The sequence below is a fragment of the Cinclus cinclus genome, chromosome 1, assembly GCF_963662255.1.
Source record: "Cinclus cinclus chromosome 1, bCinCin1.1, whole genome shotgun sequence".
Lineage (NCBI taxonomy): Eukaryota > Metazoa > Chordata > Aves > Passeriformes > Cinclidae > Cinclus > Cinclus cinclus.
In genome coordinates, this window is record NC_085046.1 from 55,572,993 (window position 1) to 55,585,241 (window position 12,249).

Sequence of the window (12,249 nt, forward strand, 5' to 3'; positions counted from 1 at the left end):
TGATGTCTGTCTCAAAGCACTTTCAAAGGGCCTTCACTATCAAGGGGTGTACACAGCACTTCTTTGAAAGGGCTGTAACTGTTTTGCCTGAAAAGGCAAAGCTATACTACATTGAAACCAAAAACATCATTAGAATGAATCTCAAAAAAGTAAAACTTGTACTAAAGCTCAGGAAAATCTTCAGAGCTTCCTCTCCTTCTGGTGTGCACCACAGCTAGTAAATCTGTAGGGTGATTTGTTGTTTTTTTTTTTTTCTTGATTATTTAAATATTTTACTGCCCAGGGCAGCTTTTAAAAAACAAGTTTTTTAAGAGTATATTTCTCTTCTAACAGAATGAAGTACCTGAAGCTAAGAAAGAGGAATCATTACTGGATTTGGACTTTGACCCTTTCAAGCCAGAAGCTGTATCAACAGGAGTTAGTCATTCACCCATGTCTCAGGTATCTCTTTGCCTTGACCTAGGCAAAGCATGTGAATGCAGTGTACTGGGCTTGGTAGAAAAGGTTTCCCTCATGTATTATTAAGTGTCTGGAAAACTTTATCTTCCTGAGAAGCACAAGTCAGCCTTCTATCTTCCCCCTCAGTAACCCTGTACATGATGATGTACTGGAAGAAGAGGAAATTGTTAGGTGGTAGCATGAGATGTCTGGTGATGAGAATGTTTGCTGGTACCTTGGCCTTAACTTTAGCATGCTGTTATTTTCCATCTTTAGAATAACTCTTAGTGTAAACATTATTATTCTCCAGTGCTTGGTTTTCTAATAACTTTTCTGACCTGTCTTTGATTCTTCATGTCTGGAAGGATGCCTTAGGGCACCTAGGTCTCATGGAGTCAGCATGCAGTTGCTTTACTGTGATGGAGATTCTGTACCAAGCAGTGGCATGATCTAAGTGGTTTTGCTATTAATCTACTTTAGACCTAACCTCAAGGAAAAGTGGAGTATGGAATAGGGTGTTTTCTTGTAGAATGTTGTGTTATTGAAGGTCTACATTCAATAGCAATATTTGTAGTGGCAGTTTTTTGCAGCAATATGGGTAAAAAAAGATTAAAACAGAAGAAAAAAAAAAGAAAATGCTAATATCTCAAGTAGCTGATATTCATTGGTTTATCCTACAGGACATGCTATTTTAAAATCCAGAATTCACCATCACTACCCAGAGGGCAGGTAGCAAATTAGGGAAGATCTTGTGGTCACCATGTCTGTATCCCTGTCTTGTACACAAAGAAGCAATGTTGATACACTGTTAGCAAGACTACTCATTAATCTGACATGTTCTCTAAGACATGAGAAGACTAATCAGCTGCTCAGAAATGCAGCCCTGGGAAAGTGAGAAGACAAGAAGTTTTAAGGCTGAGATGGTCCTGATTCTCTGCTGATCTCTTCCTCAGTTAAAATTTCTTACTTGGAGTGAAGCCCTAGTTATGTAATGAAATCTGTAGTGATCTAGGATATGTGCTGTCAGAAAAATGATGCACTGGCAGCACTCTGAATGTTAGTTGAATTTTCTCACTGAGATTTTCTACAAGAAGTGTTCCATTCAAACAGAAGCTTTGCTCATTTTACTTGTTATGTTTTTTCTCCCTCTAAACAGAGAAAAGGAAGGGGAAGGCAAATGACATTCCACAGCCTTCAGAAGTGACAGAAAACACTAAGTGTGACTTTGCTAACTACTCTTTCAGCTTGTTTTGTAATGATGCTGATTAGAGAAGTAGGATCATTAAACAGAAAATATTTAACTTTTACAACAGAACACATTTGTTCTGACATAATGTTGTACAGATTGTAGAAAATTACTTCAGTGAAAATCAGTTATTTTATATACAACTATACAATGAAATATAGAACATAATTTTGTGTAGAAAAGTACATTGTAACTTTTCATTTAGGGGCATAGGAAGCATTCACTGAGCACCTTTACACACTCCTTTCACCTTTCTGCAGAGCAAAAGCATATGAGAAAGGATGGTCCACATCTACCAGAGCGTGTGGATGAGTCAGAACACTGTGCTTTTAGAAGGGAAGACAGCCCTGCAGTCTTGTTCTTGGTCTCACTGGAGTTGACAGGGTTATTACTATGGCAGTATGGAGAGAATGAAACCTATGGCTGCAGAGCCCTGTGCTTGCGGGAGATCCTTAAATGGTATTTCCATATGTGTATGGTTTTTGCCTCAGTCATGGATATTTTCCATTCAGCAAACAGCTGAAGTAGTGAAGACAGGAGTAGTCATCTGTGCATGATGCCTTGGAAGGCCTGGCATGACTTGTCTGTTGTTAATTTAGTTTATTACCTTCCTCCACTGCTCTGCCAGGGTGATCCAACTACAGTATGTGAGCCCTGGTCTGTCATTCCTCAATTGCTTTTCTGTTTCTATGGCTGCATTTCTAAATCTGTCTGGTTCTCTTCTCTTTGAATATGAACCAGTAGAGTGCCATCTTGTGTGGTGGGCTGTAAATATTTGGCATGAAATCTGCTGCTTTTCTTTCATTTGACTGTTTAGCTCTTCTGTTGAGAAGTCACTAAAATTAATTAACAGACTGGACAAGAAAAAGAAAATATTGGTCAACTTTCTTATTTCCTTTCCCAAACAGTATGCTGTTTTCCTTTCTAGTGTCAGTGTTGTGAGGAAGCCCACTTATTCTCAGTGGATAGCTGTGTCATTTTTAACTGGCTAGAAAACCCCAACTTTGTCAGGTCTTTGAAGCTGACACCTTGCAGAGGCTCATATACCTATTGAGAGTCACTCAGTCACCAGCTCAGAATCTGACCCATTACTCATGCACGCAGCAATGTGAGTTTTCTGGAGAGCAGCAACTACTTTGAAGTGGGGAGTACCACAATACATTGTATACTGCCCATCCTTTACAACCAAAAGTATTATGCAGATACAGACACACACACACACACACAGTGTGCTAATATATAAAATATGTATGTACTATAAGCATGCATATAAATAAGTTCACACTCTTCTTATTTAATGGAAATTGTTATGTAGCATGTTAGACATAGAGTACAGGAATGGTATTTTCCTGACAAGCTCTTTTTTCCACTGCTTTTTCCAGACATTGCCATGGGATCTGTGGACGGTAAGCCTGACATACACAGTAGTATTCCTGTGCCTCTGATTTTGTAACAACTTAAACTCAGATTTACAATTTTTTTACCAAAAGCCAAGGTAAAGAATTCACAGACCATGAAAAACTCTTTCAAATATATGAAGCCACTGGTTATCTTTCAAAACTAACAGCAACAAAAAATAATCTGTGTTTATTAGCCCACAAACCTAGATGTTGCCAGAAATGTAGGCTAAAATATCCACTATCAATACAGCTAAGTGTGTTGTTTTTAATATGCCCAAACTACAGCTATTAGAAGGTAATAATGGATGTAAGTCTCTTATTTTAAATACCTGAAGTTGTCCATTAACCCAGTGGACAGCCATTTCCTCAAAACTAGGAGTAAAGACAGAATTTAGCTTGTCTTTGTGGGCAATACAGTGAATTTGAGTTACTCACAAAAGAAACTGCTACTGTAGGAAAATACATGAATCCTTCCTTCTTCCTCCTGGTGCCAAATCAGATAAAATGATTTGCAGGAAGAAAAGAACTGATTTTTGTGAGCTTTCTTTTGACTGTATGTAATGGAGTTAGCTGGGTTGACTTGACGTGGAGCCTGGTGTGTTCACGTTTGACATTTTGTAACTTCAGCCAGAACAGAAATCTCGGAATGCTTGTCATGTATTTAGATTCACAGCACAGTTTCATGAACACCTGCCACATGTGATATGTAATAAATGCTTATCTCCTTATATTGAGTGAGGTTAAATAAAGCTTGATAGAAACAGTCATGTATGTAGGCTAGCCAAAATTTCAAGGCTGCAAATATCTGGACCACTTGAAATTACCCAGAAATGTTTAGAATGTATTGCTCTAAACTTATATTAGATAGCTTTATCAGTGTCTTATTTTTGCAGTTTTATTTATATATTTTTAATGTTATGTGTGTATTATGTATTATAATTATTTTCATCTTTGCTCTATTTTTTAAAAATGCCACTGTACCTCATAGCTAAACATTTGAAATAAAAATGTCGGTGACTCACAGGGGGAAAGAAAGAGGCAATCAATGCACAACGTACATGAAGAACTTCTTTTATAATGTAATTCAGAGGTTTAACATTCACAGGCCTGGAATTAGCCTTGGGTGGAGTGGTAGGAAAGGGCCCGCCGCTCCTTATTCTCCACCATGATTTGATAACTGCAGCTGGTTAGAGAGCTGCTAATTAATGAACTTCTGCTGTATCAAAGTACATCATGTTCTTCTTTTCTGTGTTTTATGTGTATGACTTCGTTCTATACAGACAAGCAGCGAATTGGTGCAGCCGGTAAGCAAACCTCCCCCAAAAATTGCAACCACTCTAGAGACTTCTTTAATCACTGTAATGTAATACATAGTTTTCTGGTTTTGTGTGTCACTGCTGCTCTTTTGCATTACAATTTATTGCCTTCAGTTGTTGCAAATCACATAGTTTTTCCTAAAATTGCTTAATGTAGTCACTTCATTCTTTAAATTAAAATTGCTCTTGTAAAATTTAAATTTTGTGTTTTCTCATCAAGTCCACCTTTATCTTTTTCATCTTGTGTTTTTTCTTTGCTTTTCTGTCTGCTTAAAGCCTGATTCTTCAAAAAGTCTTTCCCTGTGTAACCTGATCATGGAGGAAACCCCAAACAGTGGGTCATCAGAAGATACTAACAGATCTCAAACTGATCTAGGTTCACTCAACTGGGGCCTAGATGTTAGCACACCCAGTATCAGCCAGGAGATTACTGCAGGCAGTTCTTTGCTTTTCCCCAGGGCAGAGCAAACCTCAAGCGAATCCACGGGTACTCTGCCTGCTAGTGTTTGGCCTGCAGTAGGTGAGCAGGAGAATGCTGCACCAGGGTCAGCTTCTGTAAGCGAAAACCAGAGGACTTCACTGGAGGACCATTTGGATGCCAAAAATGTCGTGTGGGAAGATGTGGTGACCAATCAGCCTTTAGAGAACGTAACCAGTTTTGAGACACCCATCCTGGGAACTGATAGCTTGTTGGATGAACCCCTCCCATGTGATGTGCAAAAGGCAGAGGAAGAGCATGAGGAAGACGAGTGGGCAGGTGTCAAGCCAAGTGAAAAGGTAGAGACTGGAGCTAACTACAAGGAGGTAGAAGGTACAGAGGAACTGGAAGAGCAAGGCTGTGAAACCAAAGTAAACAGTGAGGCAGAATTTCATGAGGGTTTGGCAAAATCAGATCTTGAAATTTTAGTCAGCACAGAGGTAAAAAATTTACATGACTTTGAAGATAATTATGGGGATACTGGGAGAGTTAGTGGTGCTAACCTAGAAAACTCTACAGAAGAAGAGTTCAAACAAGGCAGTGTCATTGAGGAGACAGATAGAGAAATACCATTATTGAGCACAGGCCTAGAAAGTGGGGACAAATTAGTGATGTACAACTGTAAGACTATAGAAAGCACTGGTGCTGAACCTGAGAAAGTCCTTGGTATCTGGGATGAGGACCGTGAAAATACATTCGAGGAGGCCTTAGACCAAACTGACAGTGGTACTGGATGGAGTACATCCATGGAGTGTATAAACATGGGGGCACATGTTGACCTAGACATAACTGACCACACAGGAAAGTACCCTTCAGACACTGGAAGTGTTCTGTGTAGTGATGAATTATTCAGTGCAGAAGAGTCTGGTAAAGGAACTGAAGATGATAGCATCAGCCACCTCCCAAATGGTAGTACTGGTACTGAAGGTCAAGCTGCTGCTGAAGAACAGTGGGCATTGCTGCCCGAGGCAGCTGATGCTGCTAGTAAAAGCTGTGACAGTCCTTGCCTAAATAATGCAGATGACCAAGTGACAGATAGGACAGCAACAGCAGTCACTGAAGTGACTTGCAGTGGTGTTCCTGAAGCCTTGGAAACAGAGCCCTGGCTGGCAAACTGGGATCCAACAGTTACTAATGATTCCTGGGGTTTTTCTAGTCTGTCAGATAGCCAAGCCAATGGACTGGATAATTGGCCCTTTTTCCCCAAGCAGCAAAACTCAGATGAAGGTAACGTGGAAAATGTTTGGTTAGGCATTACTAATAAATGGTCTACAGAAGACCTAGGAGCTGCTGATAATAGCTGGGGGGAAGTAGGTGCAAGCACAAGCCACATAATTCAGGAGACGCCAGTAGAACAAGGTTTGCCTGGGGAGCAAGCAGGCATTAGCAATCCTGAACCGAGCAAGGAGATAGCTAGACCCTTGTCTCTGTTTCAAATGGGAAATTCCAGAAATGCTAGCACCGAGAGTTCAACTAGTCCTAAAGAAAATGAGACCAACAACTCAGATTTATCTGAAGATGAAATTGCTAACCGGAGATATGGATTGTTGTACCAAGAAATTGAGGCTGATAAAGAAGAGGTACCTACCCCAGTGTGTAGCCTAGTCTAGACAAAGAGTTCCGTAGGCCATGCATAAGCTTGTTTTTTAAAAACATTCCATTTGTGTGTTTCCTACTGCCCTTCCTTAGTCCATGCTATTCTTTTTTTGAAAAATTGCCATGCAACTCTTCATGGTGTGGTGCCCTTCAGCCCTTCAAGCAGGCTGCAAAAATGCCTTTCAAAATGCTGAATGAAGCCTTGAACTGTGAAGACACATTGTGTCTGGCAGCTTTTGTGTTTTATCTGTAGATCTTTAAATTCACCTCGTCTTTTTTTAATTACTGGTTTTAAAAAATATTTAAGGTTCTTCTTTTTCTTTTTGTCATTTTCTTTAAGCCTGTGATGTCTGTTATCAAATAGCACTGTTGTAGCATTTCTTGCTGCCTTTCCCTTCATTTTTTTATTTTTTCTCTCTCTTTTTTGTCTTTTTTTTCCTTTTTTTTTAATGTCTGGCCTACATTTTTATTTTGCAAATAAAAATGTTTTGACTCATGCTCAGACTTAGTAAACAAATGATAATTTGTTCTGATCTTCACTTCTACTTAGGCATCCACCATAGCATTTAATGGATTTGCACAGGTAAGAAATAACCAGGTTTTCAGATAATTTTTTTCTGTGCTATTAGGAAGGCATTAGAACTAGCTATACAAATTCAGGAAATCTGTTCTACAGACAAGCTGCATAGTAACATCACACTGTCTAAAATCCAGACCTTTTGTATTGTCAGAAATTCTTAGATGTTGCTAGAAAGATTCTAATATCCTTAGGACTCTTGGCCTGACTGAGTCTAATAACAAAAAATCTGACTACCTTAGAGACAGCTATTTCCTCCTAAAATGGCTGGTCTAGCTTTTTTTTTGCTCTTTTGTGGACTATTTTTTTCGTAATCCCAAAATCCTGTAAAGCTAGTTTTCATTTTCACCTATTTTCAGTAACTCTCTGTTTAAATATGTAGTGAGTTTTATTTTTTCTTCATTTTTATTTTCAGTTAAGATATATTTTGCTCTCAAAGTTTAACCTACATTATTTATCTGCTGTGGTGCTGATGGTGAGTCTGTGGTATGCATCACAGAGATAGAGCAGATAAAGATACCATGTTTATGCTTTCAAATTCCAGGGCTGTGTCAAGATCCCAAATTTCAGGTGGATAACCTGGGACCTCATTATTTTCCAGCATTCTCTTAGAGCCTGGCTCAACTGCAGCACCACCTGTACAACAAATTTTGAAAGTACCCAAAGGCTCAGCTTACACAAGGATGGAAATGAGTCTTCCAGTGATTAACTGTTCTGCTCCAGGACATTTAGTGTAGTACAGGATCCAGATGGAAGGGGCAAAGCACAAGGCTCTAATAATTAAGGCAAAATATTTATCTGGAGAAAAATGTATTTTCTGTCTCCTCTGTGGTAGGAAAATAATTTGTCCAAACAATATTTTGCAAATTAATTGGTTATGAATGTTGGGAAACACCTCCATTTTTCTACTGTCTTAGTGCAGGTAAAATTTGTATTTGTAATTACTGTAGTTATTATTCAAATAAAAGCCCATGATCAAGAAGAAAGTATCTTAGAGCATACTCTCCAGGCACAGCCTTGTGTAATCTGCAGAAGGGATTCAGAGTTGCACAGCTTAGAAGTGCACTGCACCTAGAATGAAATCCTTGTGAATCACATATATTTAATGAAGGGTGTGAATGTATTCACTACCTTTAGTGAGGTGAAAAATCTTGGTTTAGAAAGATTGAATATAAATTTGAAAAAATAATGGTTTTCATATTAATAGTACTCAGATAATCTAAATAAACATTTTAAAAATTTAGTTAAGTTGTATTTGCCATTTTATTCTATGTAAATGTACTTAGTGACTTTACCTGAATAGACCATTAAAAAAATCAGGTCTTTGATGGACACCTGCAAATATCCTGTCTCAAATATGTTTGCATTGCTATTTTTTGTTTCTCTGTCTAGGATATCTCTGCATTTACAGTGCAATCAAATGAGAATGTGGAAGAGCCTTTGGTAAGTGGTGGTTTTTGATTATTTTTTAAAATGTCTTATCAAAAAGAGTACAGTTACAGTTTGGGTTTTTTGTGCAAAGATATTTTCATATTTTTTTTGTTTCTATCCTTTAAATCACACCACTTTATGTAATTCTTCCATTTGGAAGAGCTGGTGGGTGATATCATTGTAGTTGTAAATCCATACTCACTGAAACAATCTTTCACAAGGATTGCACAGAGCAAAAGAAAAGAAAACCAGAGTATTGTAAGGTATGTTTATTTTATAAAGGTGTAGTCAAACAGTTTGTTCATTTATTGCGTGTAAGAAATTGCTAGAATGCGTACTATGGTCCAGTGTACAGCAAGGACCTGGTAATACATGATGGCTGTCACATATCTCCAAAATTGCTGTGATTTTATGTACTCACCACCATAATAATAGTAGGCACAGTCTACTTCGAAGGAGGGCACAATCTTCTTGGAGGTGATCATACCTGGGCAGTTTCTTAGCTCCTCTTACAGTCTTTGCTTAGCCTGTAGCAAGGATGAGAGTAACAGTGTTGCTGGGTGAATGCTATAATTACTTAATAGCAGCAGGGTGATATTTAATGTTATTTAATGTGGTGTTTGTGCTCTTGATGGTTACTGAATACTGTGAGAGTATTTTTACTTGTAGCTGCAATGTGGTCTGAAACTTCTCTGAGGTATGCTTTTCAACAAGTGACTTGAAACACATCAGTGCAGTTTGCTTTATGTTACTTATGATTTTAAAAAGAATCTTCCAGCATTAAATCTCAGGAAACTCATTACTCATCTTACCTGGGATAAATCTACTTTGTGTTTCTCATTTCAGTCCTATTTATTCTTATGAAGTTCTCTATAGCTGTCATTAATACACTGCATAGATAAATTTTTGCACTCTATGGTATAATAACACAATGAGTCAATTCTCCTTAATGCTGTACCAAATCCTGAAGGTCTTGCATAGGCATACTTCTCTGTAACTCATTAAAAATCAGCCTGCTTAAGGAATATATGCAAAGAATTGGGAGGCTATGTGTTTGTTTTTTTTCCTGAAAAATATCAGGAGGAAAAGGTCTTAGCATCTAAAAGAATTTCATAGAAGCTGTCTCTTATCACAGGAGATATCACATTGTAGGTAGCAACCTGTTATTAACTGCAAAGCAATTGCTTTTGAGCTTCATATTATGCTGAGCAATTTGTTCATGGCAAGTTAATCTATTAGGGTTTCTGCATCTGATTGAGCCAGCCATCTTTATAAATGTAATATGCTGAGCACAGCTTGGAGCTCTCCCCTTGTTATGTGCATGTGTTTGCAGAGTAATGTGTCCACTGGAGATCGCACTTCTGCTGTGAGCTGTTTTGCCACAAAACTGAACATGTTGCAGGGCTGGTGATATTCCATAGATCCTCTTGTTCGAACACAAGCTGAGGTCGGAATATAAAAGGGTGGAAATCCCAGTAGTAGGTTGATAAATGGGTGCCTGTAGGTGATTAAGAAACCAGGGATGATTGCTAGAATTCATTGCTAGAATTCAGTCAGTCATTGTTTGTGCATGTAAAAACTGTTTGAGTCTCACTCTCTGTTAATTGCTTCTTACCCTCACTGGAGGAGGCACTATATTGTCTGAGAACAAGAGCCAGGGAGGAGGAGGTAATTTTTTTAACTCGTGTTTGAAGACCAAGGTTGATACACATGGGCGCCAGTTTCAATTTCTGGCCTTGCCAGCAGTTTCTGGAGTATTTTTAAGCAAACTGAGTGCTTTCCCCCTACTTCCATTACCTCTCATTGTAACTCAAGAAGCTATGCTTCCTCTCCTTGCAAGGGAGGCATGTAGGACTGGCTCATGTTACATAGAGAACGATGGTGATGAAAATACCCTTTACATGCTGTCTTTTATTGGGGGCAAAGCCTGGCAAAACTGAGCCTGAAGCAACACTGTGCCAGGTACAGTTTGCTTTCTCCCTCTTCCTCCCCAACATCATATGCTCCTCAACAATTTTTCCACTATCTACTTCAAAATCAATAACAAAGGCTGAGGCTGAAGAAACTCCACCTGGGGAACCTAAGGTTGAGGAAACCCCTGCTGCTGCTGCTGCTGCTGTCGTGGAAAAGGAGACTGTCCCTGCTGAGCCAGCAGAGCCAGCTATGGTGAGTGGTCTGTCCTCCATGCCACCTGTCAGGCCTCATCAGAGCCACCTTTTGTTATGGTGAATGTGCTTGCTGCATTTCTGCCATCCTTTCCCCTGTCATCCTCCATGGCTAGTTCCTCAGGTGCCCAGCCGTGTCACAGCATGCCTCGCCAGCATGTCCTCCTTTCACCCCTAAAATGTCATTCCTCTTATGTTTGGCATCTTAGACTGAAGTTTGGCCAAGTGGTTGTGGTATTAGAAATTTTCTCATTTCATTTCAAGCACTAAGACAATGTGCATCTTGTATGGTCCTTACTAGAGCATGAAAATTCCAGGAAAAAGTTATTGTAATAGGTCTGCAAGGGTCACAGTTTTAAAAGCCATTTGTGACCCAAGAAGAGTACACCAAACACCATCTGGGAGACTTCTTACGTGTCAGCATTCAGGAAATGAAGAAGAAATTACAGCTCTGCATGAAGAACAAAGCAGGGCATCCAATATCACTGTAAAATAAGAGGTGGTCTAAGATAGTAGGCATGGGGTCTTCCTGCTGACTAGCATCCCTTTTTATAGAGGTATCTCAGTGCATATTCTTTTCATCCAACTGAAGTTCCTCTCCTATACACTATTGTCAGAATGTTTTGGTGGTGGATGATACCCACAGGCTAAGAAGCCCTGGAGGAAAACGGCATCTATTTTTGTAGTCTCAATCTTTCATGCTTTCCTCAAGGCAGTAACAGGTTCAAAAGATCTAATGAGTTGCTGGTAGCATATGAAGATTAGTACTGAAAAACTGGATGGAAAAAGGGGTTGTTTTGTTGGTCAGCTCCTCTGCCACAGAAGCTGGTGGAAGATATGTAGCTGTGCTCTTTGTCTACTGAGCATAGTTTTGGTGCAGTAAATGTTCAGTGTTCTTAAAAGAGAAGAAGCTTAGAAGCTTACTGAGCTGCACTTGGAGTTGGGAGAGACCCTGTGTGTGTCTTCTGCTGCTAAGCAGGGATGATGATACCCAAATGACCATAAAATTAGGTGGTTTTCAGTAAGCACTTGATAGACTGCCATATGGATATCAATATTAAGGTAATGTAGGTGCAAATTAACTGAAGAAAGTGGAAGTATCTGTGATGTCACTTATAAATGTGGCAGCAGACAGCATGGATAGATATCTCATTATCAGATATCAAGCTACTGAGCTCTTCCTAATAGAGCAAAAATAATTTATTGTGTGAGGAAAGGTGGGCTGTGCTAGATGGGCTGTTCTGCAGGACTTTGGGGGAAAGGGCAGATAATACCTGTCTCTGTCTAACCTTTCCTGCTTTCTGGGGACACCTAGCAGCATTGGACCGATGGAAGGAAGCGGTCACAGTGTGTTCCCCAGAATCATGTTCAGGCTTAGTTCTGATTACACTTGCATGAACTTTGAGTATTGGTTTAATATTTTAATTTGCTTTTGCTTGGTTCCATTGTACACACTGGAGGAAATTATTTCAGGATCATCCCCTTCTACTAACATAAATCGATGAAGACACTTCATGGTCTGTGTAGTCCAGGATCTCCCCTTCTGTGTGTCTTCAGTTCGTATTGTCAACTCTATAGAAAGGCAAAAAATTAAATTACCTA

At 39.2% G+C, this 12,249-nt stretch overlaps 1 protein-coding gene across 3 annotated transcripts in view; it reads left to right on the forward strand.

Moving 5' to 3' along the window:
* Positions 1-12,249, forward strand: part of AMPH (amphiphysin) — a 127,124-nt gene that overhangs the window by 99,209 nt on the left and 15,666 nt on the right. For 2 of the 3 annotated variants that reach the window (XM_062498187.1, XM_062498203.1), the window contains exons 12-17: positions 334-441; positions 3,067-3,090; positions 4,365-4,388; positions 7,025-7,057; positions 8,444-8,494; positions 10,532-10,648. In XM_062498187.1, coding sequence (XP_062354171.1) covers positions 334-441; positions 3,067-3,090; positions 4,365-4,388; positions 7,025-7,057; positions 8,444-8,494; positions 10,532-10,648 — 357 coding nt within the window. Of the gene's footprint in view, positions 1-333; positions 442-3,066; positions 3,091-4,364; positions 4,389-7,024; positions 7,058-8,443; positions 8,495-8,726; positions 8,736-10,531; positions 10,649-12,249 lie in introns of all 3 variants that reach the window. The other variant, XM_062498195.1, reaches the window with a different exon arrangement.